This window comes from Callorhinchus milii, unplaced genomic scaffold, assembly GCF_018977255.1.
Source record: "Callorhinchus milii isolate IMCB2004 unplaced genomic scaffold, IMCB_Cmil_1.0 Scaffold1, whole genome shotgun sequence".
NCBI classification, from domain to species: Eukaryota; Metazoa; Chordata; class Chondrichthyes; order Chimaeriformes; family Callorhinchidae; genus Callorhinchus; species Callorhinchus milii.
Window position 1 is genome coordinate 84,728,222 of NW_024704742.1, and position 20,727 is coordinate 84,748,948.

At 41.1% G+C, this 20,727-nt stretch overlaps 2 protein-coding genes across 2 annotated transcripts in view; one reads left to right on the top strand and one right to left on the bottom strand.

The window, feature by feature from the left end:
• The first annotated feature begins 507 nt into the window (after nucleotides 1-507).
• gng10 (guanine nucleotide binding protein (G protein), gamma 10) lies at nucleotides 508-10,632 on the top strand. Its single transcript, XM_042332640.1, has 3 exons — nucleotides 508-814; nucleotides 8,041-8,171; nucleotides 9,712-10,632. The coding sequence occupies exons 1-2, from the start codon at nucleotides 734-736 to the stop codon at nucleotides 8,164-8,166; spliced, it is 207 nt and encodes a 68-aa protein (XP_042188574.1). The 5' UTR covers nucleotides 508-733; the 3' UTR covers nucleotides 8,167-8,171; nucleotides 9,712-10,632.
• Nucleotides 10,633-13,078: 2,446 nt separating this feature from the next.
• Nucleotides 13,079-20,727, bottom strand: part of shoc1 (shortage in chiasmata 1) — a 49,034-nt gene continuing 41,385 nt past the window's right edge. Inside the window, exons 23-25 of the mRNA XM_007906517.2 lie at nucleotides 19,511-19,660; nucleotides 16,654-17,833; nucleotides 13,079-13,222 (exon numbers count right to left, since the gene is read on the bottom strand). Of these exons, the coding sequence (XP_007904708.2) occupies nucleotides 13,122-13,222; nucleotides 16,654-17,833; nucleotides 19,511-19,660 (1,431 nt within the window). The 3' untranslated portion in view covers nucleotides 13,079-13,121. The remainder of the gene's footprint in view (nucleotides 13,223-16,653; nucleotides 17,834-19,510; nucleotides 19,661-20,727) is intronic.

Genomic DNA, 20,727 nt, shown 5'->3' on the forward strand with positions numbered 1-20,727 from the left:
AGTCACTGGGGACAGGGAATCATCCCACTCAGCTCTCATTAACCCTGCAGGCCAAAGCCCTAACTGGTAGGGTGGTCCCAGCTGGACCAGCAGCGGGAAAGCTTGCTGGACAGCGATATCAATGGCAAGCTATGCAGTTTTAGCTGGTTAGACTCCAGCAGTACCCAACACACACTCCGGGGTCCCCAAGCCTTGGCTCTTGCCAACCTGCGCCTAATACTTTCCGGAATTATGTAAGCAGGATGGGTTCCTGCAGAGAGAGAGTGTCCATTCCATTCCAACAATCTCCCTCTGGGATTTCCACGTGTGGATAGGATGCATGGAAATCTCAGCTTGGTTTGGATACTCTTAAATATAGTGATGGGTTTCAGTAAGTGTCAGACACGCCGCTGTCCAAAAAAAAGTGAACCTATCTCTCACAGCATTCAGATGTCCCTCTCGCTCTCTCCCCCTCCCCGGGGCACAGTGCTTTGCTGCAGCCTTGCTGTTAGTCTGTAGGTGGCAATGTGAGTGCCTGTTGCCGGGCCCCATCTTGTGTTCACACATTGCTAATGTTTGCAGTCAGTGGGACTGTTGTGCTTGGTTTTGCTGGATCCGGGTGACATCAGTTCCGAGAGTGGGAGCCAGCAGGAGCGTTGCTGAGAAGCGCATTTCATCCAGAAAAAGCAGCCAAGGCCAGAGGTGGCTCCAGTGAAACTTGGTGGAAAAGAAGGGAAAAGGGAAAGGAATAAGCATGTCCTCCAACTCCAGCCTGTCCACCATGCAGCGGTTAGTGGAGCAGCTGAAGTTTGAGGCGGCAATTGAGAGGATGAAGGTGAGTGAAATGTTACAAAGGAGCAGCCTGAGCCGTGCTGTGTGAGGCTGGGAGCAGCCAGGCTGGGCTGGGCTGGGAGCAGCCAGGCTGGGCTGGGCTGGGCTGGGAGCAGCCAGGCTGGGCTGGGCTGGGAGCAGCCAGGCTGGGCTGGGAGCAGCCAGGCTGGGCTGGGCGCAGGCAGGCTGGGCTGGGCTGGGCTGGGAGCAGCCAGGCTGGGCTGGGCTGGGCTGGGGGCAGCCAGACTGGGGCTGGGCTGGGGGCAGCCAGGCTGGGGCTGGGCTGGGGGCAGCCAGACTGGGGCTGGGCTGGGAGTAGCCAGACTGGGGCTGGGGGCAGCCAGACTGGGGCTGGGCTGGGAGTAGCCAGACTGGGGCTGGGCTGGGGGCAGCCAGGCTGGGGCTGGGGGCAGGGTTGGAGGTGAGGCTGGGGCTGGGGGCAGGGTTGGGGGTGAGGCTGGGGCTGGGGGCAGGGTTGGGGGTGAGGCTGGGGCTGGGGGCAGGGTTGGGGGTGAGGCTGGGGCTGGGGGCAGGGTTGGGGGTGAGGCTGGGGCTGGGGGCAGGGTGGGGGGTGGGTTGCGGTGATTTATTACTGAATCTTGAAGGTTAGGGTTAGGGTTTTATATCTTATGTGTTTGGTTGGGATTCGGGGAGTTTGTGAAGATACACCATGTAATTGATGCCCAGTATTCTGCCGCCCCGTTCAGTGCACTCACTCACTCATCAGGAATACAGGGCATTGCTACAGTATCTGCTTTGTGTAGCCTTTAGCTACATATTCCTAACGTTAGATGTATAGGCTTAGGCACCAGTCAGTGTTTCAGAAGCATCCTGTTATTCTTAAAATCTGGAAACGTTTCCTTGAGTATTTTCAAATGGCTTTAAAATACAGTAATTTGCCTCTTAACTCATTTTAAGAAGGCTGCTGCCATTTCTGGATATCAATGTTTTATTTCATGTCTACAAATGTTCTACAGCAGAACTAACCCTGATCAGTGCTACGAAGACTGAAGGCTAACTTTACACCGGAATCTGGTCACTTCAACAACCATTAATGGACAGGTTGTGTTAACATGGAGATAAAAAGAGTATTTGAGCAATGGGAAATGGCCCGTGGGTAGATGTAGTGCAAAGGGAGAACAAAGAAGTGAGGAGACTGCTGAGTGGGGCGGGGAAGAGAGAACAGACATCTCTCTACACTTTAAGGTGCTTGATGAGCAACAGAGGAAGGCAGGTCCCAAATCATGTAAATCTATCCACAAGAAGGATTAAAGTGCGGATACTTTAATATGAAAGCATTCAAAAGTATTTAAGCATATATAAATTTGTGCAAAAATGAAGCAATCTGCAAATAATAATAATCGTTGCATTTGATGTAGTGCCTTATTACGTCATTGAGATTTCTCAAAGCACTTCACAGAATATATTGTAAAGTGGATTGACAGTGTATTTTGTGGGTGCATACCAACTTGCACTTATACTGCACCTTTCAGGTTACGTAATGCCTGGAAGTGTTCTGCAGACAGAATGGTTTCCTACTTACAGACCTCTCTCCAGGTTCATAAACCTTTCTAAGTATTAATTTTTCACATATTATCCTGGCTCATCCCTGCCCCAGTGGAAGTGCAGACCAGCCACTGGGGCAGGGAATCCTCCCACTCAACTATTGTTAACCCTACAAATCAAAGCCCTAGCAGGTAGGATGGTTGTAGCTGGACAAGCAGCGGGAAAGCTTGCCAGACAATTCTTTCAATAACAAGCTATGCGGTTTTAGCTGGTTAGACTCTAGCAGTGCCCTAATGCACACTATGGGGTCCACAAGCCTTAGTTCTTACCAGCCTGAGATTAATACTCTCCAGAATTAGGTAAAGCAGGATGTGTACCTCGAGGATGAAAGTGCATATTTCATTCGAGACACGGGAATTTCTACATGGAGGTGGGATGCATGGAACTCTCATTCTGGTTTAGATATTCTTAAGCTTGGTGATAGGTTTCCACATGTGTCAGACACCCAGTGACCAAAAATCTGTTTTTCACATTGTCATGTGACTTCTATAAATTGATGGCTTCTTACAAGCCTTCACCCACAAGTGAAGCCAAAATCCATAGGAAAAAAAACAGCACAAATGTGTACTGCAGTAATTTAAAAATAATAATAACGTTAAAGTGTAATTTTTGTACCCTGAAAATGGTTATTGTATCTATAGACAGAAGCAGCAGCTAGTTTGCACTCAGCAGCCCTAAAATTAATGATCAGTTTGTCTTCAGCACTCTTCAACTCAAGGCAAAGGGAGAAACTCCTTTCTCTTTTTGAATAGCATCATGCGTTCTTTATCATCCACCCAAACAGGTTTTATAGGAGTTTTATTACTGTGTACAACAAGAACAACTTATATAGCATTCTACTTCACACCAATGATGTTGGAGACCAAGGAAGCGGAGAGGGGGGTGACCACAGCATAGCCTTATCATGTCATTGAGATGTCTCAAAGCACTTCACAGAATATACTGGAAAGTGAATTGACTGTATATTTTGTGGGCGAAACGCAATAGCCAATTACTCCCAGCAGTATCCCACAAATAGTCGTGGATTAAGTGACCAAGTTATTAAAAAAATGTTTTGAGGTATTGTTACCCAGAAAGTGATCTGCTAATCGACTAACAACTGGGTTCCTACTTACTGCTACGTAAACAGAGGCATGTGGAGTAAAGAAACTTGGCCATGAATCAAACCCAAGTCCTCTCACTTGCAAATTGCATGCGCTGTCCGCTATGCTATGGGACTTCACAATTTTTAATAATAATCCTTGCATTTGATAGAGCGCCTTATCACATTGTTGAGATGTCTCAAGCGCTTCACAGAATATACTGGAAAGTGAATCGTCTGTGTATTTTGTGGGCAAAACGATTTAAAGACAGTTTGTGAAGGAGTGAGATGGAGGGATAGGGGGAGGGAGTACTAAAGGGTGGGAGCTTAGTTTCTCAAGATTCGGCCACTGACGTGGAGGTGGTGGGGGATGTGCAGCAAGCCGAGGTTTGCTAAGCAAAGGGGTGAGAAGTGTAAGTTAATTGAGATACCTGATGCTGTGGCGTGAGGGATTTAATTCTAGATGATGGTGAAGCTCTTGAAAGTGGTATGTTTACGTTTTGCTGAAACAATTCTTTTGGGGTTTCATACGAGTAGATCCCCCTCCTTCAATTTGTTAATACCTTCCTGTATTGTGGGGGGTGGGTGGGGAGGAGACTTTGAAGAAATATCAAAGGCTCCTACTCCCCCCCCCCCCCATTTCCACATACACGCGCGTATACGTACACACATACACGCATACAAACACATACATGCACACACCACGCTGGGGATGTGATCTAAGAAGTTTTTCTAAACATACCAATGAGAAAACAAAATGTATTTCTTGTTCAGCCAGGAACAATGTTCAGATTAAGTGCACAGAATGCACCCCAAGAGAAAGATTGACGGTGGGGGTCAGAGGCCAGCGGCCCTTAACATAATATCAGGGTTTGAAGAAATTATAAACTATTGGAGCTTTGATCTCATTCTTTGGCGTCATCTGGGGCCTGTCTGTCTGCCAGTTATCTGTGTACTCTTTCTCTCTAAAGGAGAGGAAATAATTGGCCCTGTGTCTGGCCTCTGTCAGAGCTGCTGTTTTGTTTATTCCTGGCTTTTGCGGGGAGTGAGGTGTGACTCACTATTGCCTGCTCACATCCTCCTTCCCTCTCTCCCTCTCCTTCCCATCCAGCCACTCCCGGAACGCTCCTTTCAACAAAGTGCAGCTTTGAACTTTAGAGGCTGATTTTAATCATTAAAAATCGTGGGCGGCAATTTTGAAGGAGCTCTTCCTACCCCCACACACATATACATACACAATTCTTTCCACAATCCTAATGTACAATAAATTGTAACACACTCCCACCTCAAAAAAAGTCTGCAATAGTGGGGATAATAATAACAATCCTTATGTTTGATATAGCGCCTTATCACGTCATTGAGACATCTCAGAGGACTTCGCAGAATATATTGTAAAGTGGATTGAATGTGTATTTTGTGGACAAAACTCAGCATCCAATTGCCCACAGCAGTGTCTCACAAACAGTCGTGGATTAAGTCACCAAATAGTTTTTTGATGATGGGTTGTTCCAACTGTTCAGCGAGCAGCGGGTTGTGAGTTTGAGATTGATTCCTTATGGAGCAATTTATTAATCCAGAGGAACTGTATAGCCTATAAAAAGGGGAGGGGGCGGGAGAGAGAAAGTAACTTTGATTGAGAGTGTGTACTTACTACTCAGAGTGAAAAAGACAACATTGAGCTTTTCAAGTACAGTAGACCTGCTGCAGGTGGAAATGCAAATACTGATAGTTCAGTGGCTAAAATGGTGTAGGAATGTTGGCGAGCTACGCAGTGGATGTTAATACCTGATACTATGTCGTAATTTGTTAACTTAGCAAGACAGTATTCAACAACAACTTGCATTTATGCAGCACCATTCACATGGGGTCGGGTCTCATAGTGCTTAACAATAGTGGAGTTTGACACCAAGCCGGTGAGAAAGGAATATGACTAGGCACATAAAAGAGGAAAATCTTCTGTTGCGACTTTGAAGACCAATAAAGAAGGGGAAAGGAGGAGGGATTGAGGCAAGGGGTTCTAGAGATTCAGGGCTTAGCGGCTAAAGGCATTGCCACCAAATTTAGGGAAATGAGAATTTTTTTAGATGTCACACATGAAGTGGATAAACTGAAACTGTGTACTTCTGTAGACAATCCACCACCAATATCTTCACCCACATCATACTGCACATGCCCATTACCCTAGTCCTCGCCAGGCTCCACTGTCTGCTAGCACAGGGTTGTCCATTACTTTAGACACTAGCCACATGTGGCAAATTGGGAATCCAGATACTGCATTTTTGATTAGTAAATAAAACATTAATGTTAGATACCATCGTTGGGAATGTGATCTCAATACTCAGACTTCCATAGCATATGCATGTGTACTTTGAGCCTTTTGGAGTCCTGTAGCTCAGTGGTTAGAGCACTCGCTTTGCAAGCAAGAGACCTGAGTTCAATTCCAGGCAGAGGGTGAAACCTTGGGCAAGTTTCCTTACTCCACAGAGAGCCTAATAATAATCCCTCCAAAACCAAAAACAATAATAAATTGGTCATTTTTAATCTAAGACTGTTTGTGGGACATTGCTGTGCGCAATTGGCTGTTGCGTTCGCCCACAAATATACAGTCAATTCACTTACAGTATATTCTGTGAAGTGCTTTGGGACGTCCTCCCGACGTGAAAAGCGCTATATCAAATGCAAGGATTATTATTATTATTATTATGTGTTTGTTGGTAAAATGGTAAGATGAAAAGCAGCGTGTGTGAGTATTTTTTGATTGTTCTTTGTGCTTTAATTCCTTGGTGACTGCTTATTTAGCTTTGGGACGTCCTCCCGACGTGTAGGGCGCTCTATAAATGTAATTTTGTTGTTGTTTTGTTGTTATTGGTTATCTGCAAAAATAGTGTGTTAAAATGGGTGAAAATGCCAGGTTTTAGCACCATTGGAAATACCAGCAATATTGTATGGAGAGGGGAGCTGTCAATGGGAATAGCCCAGCCAATAACAAACAGCTCCTACAGGGCACGTCATGGCAAAGAGCAAGCAGTATCCAAACACGTCCTGGATGGAGAGCAGGGTAATAATAGCAGGGTAATACAAAGCAGGTAATAATTCCTTCAATAAAAATAATAAATTGGTCACCTCAGTCTGGCACATCTCACGAAAGGAAAAGAAAAAGACTGCAAAGTTTTAGACTGAATGGAGATAGAGGCTTGATAAGCAGAAGTTTGTTAAGTAAATATATATGAAAATCTACATGTGAAGTACCTTTGCCTGAGTGTATGTGAGGCATTTCTACTAAGCGAGAGACCTGGTTTCGATTCCCGGCAGGGCGAAATGTTGATCACGTTTCTTTACTCCACACGCCTGTTTACCTAGTAGTAAGTAGGAACCCAGTTGTTAGTCAATTGGCGGATTGCTTTTCCGGGGGTAATAATCCTTCAATAAAAATAATAAATTGGTCACCTCAATCCACGACTGTTTGTAGGACGCTGCTGTGAGGAATTGGCTACCGCATTTCACCGACAAAATATAAAATCAATTCACTTTACACTATCTTCCTTGAATGGCTTTGAGACGCCTTGAAGGCGTGATAGGGCGTTATATCAAATGCAAGGATTATTACTATTAAAATTAGTGCATGTGGCTAAAATGTGTCGCTGTGGCCACCCCTTTGGCTGGTCACCGATTTCTATTGGACAACACTGTGCTAGTAGATCAATTTCAAGGTCCTCATGTCACCTACAAAGCCCTTCACACCCTAGAACTTTCTAATCTTCTCCTATCCCACTCCTCTGCTTGCCCCCTCCACACAACTAATGTCGCCCACAATTACAGTCATTCACAATATATTCTGTGAAACGCTTTGAGACGTCTGAATGGTGTGATAAGGCACAAGGATTATTATTATACTCCTCTTCCCTTCTTTGTCTTGCCCCTTCTTTGTATGTCTTCAAATCCTGCCTCACCACCTCCCTTTTTGACTGTCTATAGTCACCTTCTATACTCAGCATCTGATCCCATCACTGTAAAGGACACTGTGACATTACCCTATGTGAAGGCTGTTATATAAATGCAAGCTTTTGTGTCTTCTCCCAACTATCCATCCTGTCAGCACATAACATATATTTTAGACTTTCCCCATCTTGTTAAGATGCCTTTGAGCAAGACTGGGACCCTACATGATAACTTTCCTTCTTCACAAAAGAATTAAAGGTGAGTATAGAAAGCATTGCTTTGCATAGGGTGGTTGGAATATGGAATTCTTTGTCATAAACTTGTTGAAGCAGCGTGGGATGCTGCAGTGTTCAACACAGCAACTCAACACAGCTTTGCAGAGGAAGAACTGAATTTGTGCTATAAACTAGAGGAAGGATGAAACTCATAATGAAAGGGGAAACCAGAATAGACTCAGATATATATTTTTAGTGGAGTAAAAAGAATTTAAAGTCTGAGCCAAGAAATTAAAAATAAACAATGAAAAAATGAGACAAAGAAAATGTTAAGTAGTTTTTGAAAGCCAGACAAACCTATTTATTATGTGTTCTTTTCTGTTTGAGATGCAACTTCTGATCTGGAAAGTCTTTGTCTTCACTTTGCAGGTTTCGCAAGCAGCAATGGAACTTCAGCAGTATTGTGTCCAGAACGCCTGCAAAGATGCCCTGTTGGTTGGATTACCTGCAGGAAGCAATCCCTTCAGGGAACCTAGGTCCTGCTCTCTCTTTTAAATCGGGTAATAATAATAATTCTTGCAGTTGATATAGCACCTTATCAAGTTATCACAGTGTCCCACACTTCACAAGATTTTTTGGTAAAATGTAGTGACTGTGTTTGCAGACAAATGGGTGGCTGCCAATTTATGCACAGTAACGTACCACAAACAGCCAGAAAATGATCAATTTTATTTGTTGGCTGTGACACCCGGAGAAATGCCTCTTATCGAATAATGCAGTGAGAGTTTTAACATCCTCCTGAACAGGCAGGCAGTAGGAACATAAGTGGGTAACTTCATTCAGCTATCAAGCCTGCAACACGCATTCCTTCAGTGCTTAGGCACGGTCTTTTGGGACTGTGCTAAGAAGGGGTGAGGGGCATTCTGGTTATTCTTGTCTCTTCAATAAAAACAAAGCCCCAATACAGGTTAAGCTTGTGGTATATAATATGTGTGTACAAACAGTTCAACCTTAGAGTTCTGAGCTCCTGGGCATGCAGGGGAGGGATTTCCTTTGGCGATTATCCAAATTCCAGGGCCAAGCAATGAGGGAGATTGGTGGTAAAAAGGGGAAGTGGCTGGAGGGAGTGAGGGCTCCAGTAGTGGCTTCAAGGTGGATATGTCTGTTTGTCAAAGATCCTCATTTGAGGACGTGGGTGAAGCAGTTAATGTCGAGTAAGCATTGGCCTAGGGCATTGAGGTGTCTGGCACATCACAAGCTGTGCTGTGTAGGTCCTTCCACCACCCTGAAGTCAGATGTCCAGGGAATCGCTGAAGAAGAAACTCTAAGGCTTGGGATAACAGCTGCTGAAAGCCATTACTCGTATTTCAGATTCACGAACACACACTTCTATAAGCAGGGCTTCGTTGATATGCAGAGGTAAGTAGGTGCTGCACAAGATACTCACTTCCAAGTGGTGGAACTATCATTAAATGGGTAGGGATTTGTGTTCGAACTGTGGGCAGGATGATGTTGGCAATGCTCGCATACAAGCTAGAAGTAAAAAGTGCTCAACAAAATATATTCCCCAATGAGTGAAAATTGCTTGTGGCAATAATATGAAAGAGAATTTGGAAACTACCAACAAATTCTACTGACAAAGAGAGGGACAGATTCTGCTGAGGACTAACTGAGCGAGTAGTGGGAAGAGCCCAAATTCAGTACTTTACTCGTGAAATTAATATTTTTTGACAGATGAAAAGTCATTACATACCTCAATGATCCAGGAAAGTCGAGAAACACAGACTTTTAGGCTTCTTTTTGCAGTCTTTGTGTGTAGAGCTTTGCCCTATCACTTCCGAGATTCATCATTCATATTGCTGAGTTCCCAGGTATTCTGCAGATTTAACTGTACAAGGTTTCTGTAAATTGCTCTGGATCTGTTCTTACCAATGGATCATGCAAACAAAGGCTTGATTTGATTGGGCTTGATCTTCATATTATGCACAAATGCAAATGCTGCTTATAGTTCGAATCCTGCCGCAGAACCACATTTTTGTCAGTTGGCCACAGTTCTCCCCTTAAAGCTTGACCTTTAATTGTTATTGTCTGTTCTTACAGGAAATTGGACTCTCAGCATTTGCAAGAAGCTTGACTGGGATAAATGCTGCCTCTTTATGAAGAACTATTCCTATACCGTTACTTTTCTTACTTGCCAATTTTTTTCTGTATTTATTAGTGTCTTTATCACAGTTTCCTACTAATCCTTTTTGTAAATTAGAATTTCTATTTGGAATATTTTAACTGACTGACCCTATTGACACAAAAAAACCTTTTTAATTCCTAGTAAGTTTGCCATTTTTAAGAACAAAATTTGTTTACATGTAAAGTTATTGCAAACTTTGCTATAATTTAATACAAAACGTGCCTGCATTAAATTTTAATAAAGATGAGTTGAACTCATGTGTACAGTGGGATAAGTACAGGAAATTAATAACTGATATATTCTGGAGATTTGCCTGCTGACAAAAGTGCCACCATACTCTTTGAAATAAGGAGTGAAAGAATTATTACAAAATGAAATAATAAGCAGATTCCACCATTGACTGTAATACTTAAAAAGTGTGAACATTCACTCAATAGGTGCATTGTGCAGGAAAGTACTACTCAGCTTACCTTTGTCCATGTGCTTTTTGGAGCAATGAAAACAAAAATTGCATTCGTATTGGCTGACACATTAGGCATTTGTTGCTAAAATGGGTTGTTCAGGATATTTTGATATATGAATTTTATTAATTACATTATTCCAAAGAATTGTCAACAGCTTTTCAAACTGCTGTTGATATGGCTGGGACTCCACCTATCACAATAACTTAAAACATTTTCCTTTTTTTGTTATTCAATTAGCTCTTTCATATATGTAATGCAGCACATTTGAATGGTATCATTAAATTGGGTTTGAAATGTTTTTAAACAAAGGTCTGTTGTAATGTTGATAAAATGGTGCAAAGTCTAGCCATAAAATTCAAATTTTGCATCAAACGTTGTTTTGAAATTTGCTTCATACTTGGGAGCACTGCACAATTTCACATCCTCTGTGGGCTCTAATTTGAGCATGTTATGGTCGCACCCTGGACATCGCCATTCGGTAGCTACTGTACGCAAGACAATGATTTGGAACAGACTCGCCCTGAATGGTACACATGTTCGATGGGCCATTGCTTGATGGCCTCACGGACCACTTCTGGCCCGTAGGCCATGAGTTGCCTACCATTGGTATAGGCTTAAAAACAAATGTGCTTGATAGTGATGTCGGCTAAAGCATTACATTTATTCAATGCCCAGACTATATTACGTGCAATTTTAAAAAAAGGATTCAGTCACCCGAAAAGTTCTTTCAAAAGTTTGTTAACAATCTGTTTGATGAGTGTTTGGAATGAAGTTACTGAAGCAACAAATCTATGAAAATAATTGTGACCCTAGTCCCAGATTTCCAATTCCAGTCACACTATTTAGCACCCTGGGTGATTTTGTGAACTTTGCCTTTCAAGGGAAGTTTGCAGGAAAGGTGTAGAAAATGGGAGCTTTTAGCAGGACAGGATCAGGGTTGTAAAGAGCAATTTTAGGACAGACACCAAGAAGTATTTCTTTATCCAGAGGGTAATTAATGACTAAAAAATTTACTATGTAAATTTGCCAACAAAATACATAATCTTTGCAGAATATCCTTTGAGTCGTCTCCACGACGTGATAAGGTGCTATATCAAATCCAAGGATTATTGTTACATTTATTGTTCATATTAGCATATCTTAAGGCATTCCAGCCAAGATCAGGCTATCAGATGTCCATCAGCCCACTCCCAGGAAAAAACACACCCAACACTTCTTAACTACACTTCTGTCTTATTATCTGCCACTACCCCAACAACCACCCACCCACCCCCACCCAAACAAAAAGAGGACTATTCAGGAGAAAAGTTACAATGAAAAATCCCTCCCTGAAGTCAACTGAGGTCCAGGGAAGAGCCAAGCCCCTAGCAACACACAAGCCTTTCCAATCAACCCTTTATCGCAACACATTGCCATAAGCAGTGTGGCACGTTTAGGTTCCTTGTCTGTAGCTGCTGAAACGATCTCTGAGAAATCTTGCAAGCAACGTGCAAATCTGTCTAGACCTCTTTTGAATGAGTGAATAGCATTTGCACAAAGAGTATCACTTGGAATTCTGTTCTGGATCTCCACCATTCTCTATGTGAAGACATGCTTCCTCATGTCTTGCAGAAGTGACTTTTCTCCAACCTGAAGATGTGGCCTCTAGTTCTGGAACATGTTATTAATGATGGATATCTTGCCGTTCGTCTTTATATTGATTTCTTGCAGGATCTTGAAGACCTTAGTAAGTTTGTCTCCAGGTTTCCTCTTGACGTTCTTCTACTTAGAACATCTAAAACATTCACACTAATAATTATTTGCTTCACATTTCTTTCAATTGCCATGTAAAGTACTATGTGGAGGTATCAGTTAATAAGTGAGAGGCACAGTGTATTTGATTATTATTTTAATATTATGAGAATGTGTATTGAGAATACATATACCCAAACATGGCGAGTGGCTGAGTACCTTGAATTCTTTATGCAATTTAGGCCAGAGGCCAACAGTAGAATGTGACTGCTTTAATATCAAATGGGTTTGATGCCACCTAAGTCCCTAAACAAAAGCAACAAAAATATTCCCTTCAAGCAATTGTCTCCATGTGACAGGAAAGCAATATACCAAAGGCACACATTGAAACCTAGCCAAGAAAAAACACCTGTGTGAATGTTTTCTCTTTTTTTTCATGGGTGGGGGGTAGGAATGAATTCCCATCCTTATTTTCAGTTCAAGCTTGCACGTCCATAACAGCCAATGGAATACTAGCTGTAGAATAGGCTCCCAAAGGATCAAAACCAGGTATGGCTAGAATTGGTAGTGATTACTGAGGATATTTGTTAGAGGGAAGCCAGACAATTGAAAATATGTGATAAATAGATATCAGAGTGATTCCAGGTTTCATCCCTGATTTCTGGTGAGTTAAATAATTTATGATGAGGTAGCAATAGGAAGGATACACTTGGCATCAATGATTTTAAAAAAAGTGAAATCAATAAATTTCAGTATGGGGGAATTGTTGATATCTTTCGTCTCAAGGGAAAACTGTGCCACAGTGTCCAAGGTTGCTAAACCCCAGGTAATATCCAGCATTCATACAAGATTAGAATTTTGTGTGACATTTATTCTATTTCCCACATTCCCTTTACACAACTTCAATATTGGCTTTAGATTAAAAAATAAACTGAACCACAATTCAACACAAGGAATTAATGTAATGTGTCAAAGATAACCTAATATGTAACTTTAATACACAATAGTGTTTCCTGAATTACAACAATGTGAATTGAAATCTTAAACATTTAACTACACAGAGTACAACGCTTAATAAATTAAACCAGATTATTGAAGGAAAACTCCATTAATAGTTATGACTAACTGCTCTAAAAAAATTTGAGACGAGTCTGTCCATCAATTCTTCCAGGAACCTTTTCATAGGTCAGTCGCCTTTTCTTCAGTTCTGGTAAAAATTGGTACCTCAGTTCTAATCGTAAAAAAGAGAAATTTAATCAGGAAATGCTACTCAATGGCTAAATATACTCTCCTATCTGTTTATTTCCACATTGCAGGGACCCAGCGGATTTTGTCCACTTGAGTACGCACATTCATTGTAGTTAAAGTGTTTATTCACTAGAATGAAATGGAAAGTAGCCTGGAAATGTTGGAAGATACATTAGAAGCTCTACATACATTTCATATTTGTATGTTGTAATTAGAAGCATTTATTCACAATTAATTCGTATAAAATGCTGCAATTAGAATTGCTGCGCTATTTAAGAGTACACTACTTATATGCAACACTTGCTCCTTTTGAATAATAACTTCCTTGAAGCAGGATATGTCAGCAGACTTAGAAAAAAATTTGTACACAAAGCCTTGAAGTGACTAAACCACCCATTACTGACGATGAAATTTTCCATGCCTAGCTGATCGGCAAAAGGCTTGGCCTTCTCAAGGAGCATGTCACGATCAATTGTGATAGTGGGATTTTCGGCCAGTTTTTCATTACATCATGTAGCTAATTGAAGTTCAATCCCCAGTTATCCTTCCTCCCCCACATCTGGTCCCTGACCAGGACCGCATTCCTCCACCTCCACCACAGTGTCCGTCTCCGACAATACCTTGCTCCACAAGCTGCCAAAATGCTTGTCCTCGCCTTTGTCACCTCTCAGCTGGAATACTCTAACGCCCTCCTCACCGGTCTCTCCTCCTCCACTATTCACAAAATTCAACTCATCCAAAACTCCGCCGCCTGCATTCTCACCCGCATCAAACTCCGTACCCCGATTACTCCAGTCCTTGTCAAACTCCACTGGCTCCCTGTCACAGAGCAGATCGACCTCCAGATCCTCACTCTAGTGTTTAAATCCATCCACACCTTAGCACCCCCCTATCTCTCTAACCTCCTCTCTCCCCACAGCAGTACCCGCTGCCTCCGCTATACTGGCTCTGGCCTCCTCCATGTCCCTCGAATCCTCCGCTCCACCATTGGCGGCCATGCCTTCAGCCATTACGCCCTGAAGCTATGGAACTCCCTCCCTCAATCCCTTCGCTTTGTCCCCTCTTTCCACATTTTCAGGACGAGCCTAAAGACCTTGTTCTTTGATCGTTCCTAGGGTCACCTTCCCCCTCCCCCTGGCTTGGCCTTGGGCTCCATCATTGTTAAGCACTTAGGGACGTCGCCTGGCGTGGAGGGCGCTATATAAATGCAAGTTGCTGTTGTAATGTATCCTCAACATCTTGTAACAGCGCGTTACAGAACTTTAGCAAAGAAAGGCAAGTTAGAAATTGGTTGGTAGTAAGAGAGATTGAGGGTGGGTTCCTTTCCCCCACTCCCAAACTAAAAAGATCAGAATTATATTATCACATAGAATGGTATTATTAACTCATACCAGAATTTTTGAAGTTATCAGCCTGGCTCAGTTGGTAGAACTCTTGCCTCTAAATCAGAAGACTGTGGGTTGAAGCCCCATTTCGGGACCCTGAACTCACAAGTTTAGGCTGACACCCCAAACAGTGCTGGAGAGCTGTATTGTCGGAGATGCCGCCCTTCAGATGAGATGTTTAACCAAGATCCAATCTGGCTGTTCAGGTGGACATTAATGATCCCACGGCAATATTTGAAAAGATAATGGAATTTCTCCTGATGTCCTGGCTAACAAATCACCCAAATAAAATTTTAATGGCTGTTTGTGGGACAGTAGTATAGGCAAATTCGCTGCTCCATTCACCCACAAAATAAAACAGTCACTACACTTTATAGTATATCCTTCAAAGCGCCTTGTGACAGCCTCTCAACATTAAACATATCAAATGCAAGGATTATTCTGTTGCAGCTAATCCCACATTTCGGACTGACTAAACTGCCAGCCCACTCTCCGAGAACGCTCCCACCATACTCGCTGGCCTTCAGTGGCCAGATATGGATATCAACTTTGACTCAGTTTGAATCCCTTGAACAGAAGACATCTTATTCGCTACCTCTTGCTTGCAATTACAATTACACTGCTGATACCGGCACCAAAAATGCCAGTAAATGCCAGTATCCCACAAACAGTCCTGGATTGAGTGACCAAATTATTATTTTTTGGGGGGGAGGGATTATTCCCCTTGGAAAAGCGATCCGCCAATCAACTAGCAACCGGGTTCCTACTTACTGCTAGGTAAACAGAGGTGTGTGGAGTAAGGAAATTTAGGCAAATAAGAACATAAGATGTTTTGCCCTGCCTGGGAATCAAACCCTTTGTGGAAACATCATTTTCATAATTGTGCTACTACAATTCCAATGTTTTACCTGTAAATATGTTTTTGCATATCTCAGACAAATAAAAGTGCTAGGAAGCCTGGCGGCTTTCATCAAGACTTGATTCCTAGTCTCAAATTTCACTGAAATTCTGATCTTCAGGGATATTTTGCTATCCCTCAGTTAGGCCTTTAGTCCAGTGTTTCCCATTACAATTTAACAATAACATAATTTCAAGTGTTCATGGTAATTTAGCCCATCTTGACGGAGAAAGAAACCCGATAGGAGCAATCCCATCTGGCAGAAATAAGTGTCCTTTCAGCTGATGAAAGGGAACACTTGCTCTGGTTATGAAGACATCCTGCCTTTGTGGGCTACAGTTTGGTGAGGTCAACCGCTCACCAGAGATACAAATACACAGTCACTATATTTTACAGTAAATCCTGTGAAACACTTTGAGATGTTTCCAAGGATGTGATTAGGCACTATCAAATACAATGATTATTATTGTTATTAATTCTTATAAAATGTTATTCCATTACCAAATCCAATTAAAAGTGGAAGATATTTGAAAAAGTCAACATTCTGTATCCTTGGGAGGTAAATATATGTCTTAATTTGGAATTATCCATGGTTGTATTAATAATAATCTTTGCATTTTATATAGCGCCTTATCACATTGTCGAGTGGATTGGCTATGTATTTTGTGGGCAAAACACAGTAGCCAGTTTGTGCATTGCAATATTGTTATAAATACAAGGATTATTATTTATCCCTGGTTGTGCCCTCATAATATGAAAGCACTGTTTGAATCAAACAATGGCATCTATAGTCCACTTCAGAGGGATGTAAATCCACATAGAAGTACAGAAAAAAATCACATAAAATTGTGAAATAAATTTAGGAAGAAGTTTAAGGTGAGACCTAAAGAAATCTCTTTCCTGTTGAGATGAGGTAAAATGACTCATTTCAAAACTCACATTAAATCTTTTCCAAGCCAGTAAATTAAGGCTACAGGATTCATATGCACTCAGTATTTGAAATTATATTTCTTTAACAATTATAGGTGGGAATGGAATGCATATTACAAGAATTATATACAACATGTTGCAATGTGCAATGCTGTATGCATTAAAATCAATAAATAACTTGACAATTTATAGACTATTTACCTGATGAAGTTGGTGTGTACATATAAAATGATGCTGTGTCAGTTAAACTTTCGTCTGGAACTGCTGAAGGTGACCCTATCCATTCGTTCATCCGTGTTCCTGAGCACAGTCTTTTCTTTCCCATTCCTCTTTTAACTGCCTCAGAATGAAAAGTCTGATCTGTGATTTTGTTGCAAAAGTCAGTTCCTTTAAGGGGAAAGTAAGAACCACCAGAGATGTGAGGCTTGTCAACATATGTATATTGACGACTAACTGAGTCATCACCAGTAAATTTAGGTTTAATGTATGGCATTTTCTTAGGATTGTTTTCTATGTCTCGATTGCCCTGATGACAGAGAGGGTCAATTAACGGATGAAATAAATTTTCCAAATGTTTCTCAGATGAGTCCGGGAAAGCTTGATGCTGTAGTATTGGATGCTGTGTCTTGGCCAACCTCTGCATTGTCAAAAGCATATCTTCCTTTTTTCTCAGCCCATAGCTGACATCTACCTCTTGCTGAAGAAAGAAGCTAAGCTCTGTGTCACTGCTAGTTTTCATACCCTTTATCTCATTCGCTCTTTGATACTTGTTCTTTGTGGTATATATGTGCTCACGACTACAAAGCTGTTCCAATGATGACAATTTACCATTTTCAGGATAAAGGTCAGTCTCGAGGGGATCTGAGTGATTCTTCATTAGTAATTGATCAAGATGATCAAATAAGCTGTTGCTCAGCGGTGCGGTTTGCTGAGTATTCACAACGGGAACAATGTTTTGAGAACGTGCGATGCTCTGATGCTGTGCTTCAGCATTATAATCAGAGCTTTCAAGAAAATGTGGCGGATCTTTTCTCTCATTTAACGCCGTTTCTATCTTTTGTCTCATTTCTGTTTGTGTGGAATACACCGAGCAGGTTTCACCTCTGGTTTCAAAACCTGGTTTTACCTCCTGAAATTGTACAGCTGACACATCTTTCACAGGTTCCCACGAAGCCTCTCCCTCCTGGACATGAGTCATTTCCAGACTTTTCTGCTCTTTAAGTTCACCTCTAGCACAGTGACCATTTTCTGCAATCTCTGGGTAGAGCTCACTCTCAGCAGGCTCAGACAGGGGAGGTGCAAAGGTTGACCTTTCATGCTGTGCGTTTCTCGGCCCCTCCGAATTGCTAAGTTTGTGCAATGCAGTGATCTGACTGAAAAGCTAAAACAATCATTGGGATGAGGCATTCAGTGCAACAATCATTATACAGTAAACCTCACAAAAGTCATATCAGTTGGACCATACATTTAAAATGACTTATGCAAAGTATGAGTTATGTGAAACTTGGATAAGTTATAGGAAATTCAATGGATCTTGAGCAGATTTACGACTTACGCTGATTTCTACAGATCAGACTTATGCGAGTTTTACTGTACACCCAAAGACAGGCTATAAACTACCACAGGCCAATTCCAGGCAGGGCAAAACCTTGGGCAAGTTTCCTTACTCCACACGCCTAATAATAATCCCTCCAAAACAAAAAAACAATAATAAATTGGTCATTTTCAATCTACGACTGTTTGTGAGACATTGCTGTGCGCAATTGGCTGCCACGTTCGCCCACAAATATACAGTCAATTCACTTTACAATATATTCTGTGAAGTGCTTTGGGATGTCTAGAAGACGTGAAAAGCGCTATATCAAATGCAAGGATTATTATTATTATTAAGTGGTTTGTCGAATCATAACGTTTATGCAATTGTGTTTAATTTGTTGTTGCTATTTGTTACTTTGCAAACTTGTGGGATTGAAAAAGAGTTTTGCAGGTGCGTTCTAACTTTTTGCCAGAAGTCTTTACGACACAAACTGGGTTTTCTGCAAGGAATCCCATAAACGTCATAACACCTCAGTCGTGAAATATCAGTATGACATACAGGGGGTTCCCTGCATAAGACACTGTTTATGTTTGTCTAAAAATACATAGCCACTGCACTTTACAGTAAATCCTGTGAAGCGCTTTGAAAAATCTTTCCACCATGAACGGCACTATATCTAAAGTAAGGATTATTATTTATTATCTTGCAAAATACTTTTATCAAGCAGCCAAGGGACCTGTAACCTGCATGCTTACCCGAGAAGAATCTTTTCAATCCTAGTGACTTCTTTCAAATTTGCACAATTTTTTTAAAAAAATTAAAAATAAGTACATGCTATTCAGTAACATGAATGGAAACCATTTTCATAGTGCTTTGCAGTTTTTGTAAGGTACCAGACATGTGACGTGTTTTAACATAAGCAAGTCTAAATGGTGATCACAGGATTGGTGCAAGAGCATCACAATCTTATCATCTCTCACAAAGCACTGCACTAGTCACTTTTGAACATTTTATAATCCGAACTTAATTTTAAATTTTAAATAAAATTAGTGGTTTAATTGTTTTCACAAGTAACACCATGAATTCCGAATACTGTACACTATATGCTCTACACACTATGGACAATTGGTGTAGTCTTTTCAGGAAGCTAGCACAGATTACTTCCTGTTCTGTATATTTTAAAATCTATGAACTCAAGAAAGTCTGATTCTTTTACATCAAACATTGTTTAATTAAATAAATGTAAAAAAAACTTACTATACTTCCCCCCCCCCCATCATCTGTCACATGATACAAAATAGGTCTTTAGAAGATCCTTATGACAGACAAAAGTATCTTTAGGTGGATTGGAGTGAGTTTTGGGCTATTTTACAATCTTGTGATTCTGATGATGACAATAACAGCTCAAGGTTTACTTTTGCGACCTACAATGTTATTAAAACAGTGGATTGTGCATGTACTTCAGCTGCCTTTGACGTCAGTATAGAATTCAAACCATTCAAATATAAATAAATGTCAGACCTTTAGAACCTTTCCTGGTACCTCTCGAAGGATTTCCTGTAGTTCATTTACAGTTGCTGACAACATCCACAACAGTGATGGAGCTTTGTTCAACATCAACTGTGCTACCAAGGAGTTTAAACTAGGGAAAGCAACTAGCTGCTTCTCTTCCTGAAACAAAAAAAATCCATTCAATCACATTATCTCTAATATCTTTACAATGGACTTCCTTCCACCTCTTCTCATTTTTAAAAAATTAGCACAATAGCTTTTTTGAGACTTGATAGACAAACTATAATTAATTGTCTTTTCCAGTCTTGTGCATTCCAATATTTCCTCTCTAAGCATGTAACCTTATCTTGTATCATTTTAGATTTAATGAAAACTAGCCACTTTAGCTCTCTATTCCTCTCATGTAACATACGTGATAGTGCATGTTGTGTGTGTTGTAGAATGGGTGTACTGTGTTAATATAGGGCCACGAGGCTTGACAAATTACTCCACAGGCAAGCTGGCCTGTAACCTAAATCACCTGATTAGCTCAGGCACGCAGCAAACAAAACCCAAAAGCAGAATTCCAAAAAGATAGGCATCTGCTAGCAGGTAGGAGAATTTTTTAATATGTAAAATAAATTTGGAAATAGTTTCTACAGAAAGCACTTCTGCCCTGTTTTGACAAAATATTTTTTCTCAAATGCTCTATGAAAACAATAGCAGTAAGTCTGCCTGAACCAGTAAACGATTTCCATTAAAACAATCAGGGATCCACCAATTCAAAAGAGGCAATTTTTACAATAAGATCAACTAAACATATAATTACATCCTATGAAAGTATCCATCCAGTGTGCAAAAAATGTGATCTGTGTAGGTTACTCACTGCTGCAATTGTAGTTATGATTACATCTCAGTAAACAGATTATGTAATGGCCACACAGCTTCCTGGAAACCAACTGCACATCATTTCTCAATTAGTGCTCAAAAGCAATGTAAACATGGTCAAGGACCAACAATTCAAACAGCTCTGGCTATCAGTTATCATTGAGGCAGGATTCCCAACATTTATGCGCTGTTTATGTGGAGATAGAAATTTATTTATTTGAGAAATATTCAACCTCAATTCAACTTTCCACCTTAGCTTCCACTCCCAGTAGGAACCATCATTTCTGGGGTAAAATTTCTACTTCCCACTTGCTGTAGATTTTAATATTTAAAGAGGTGGGTCAAACTGCCTGACAACC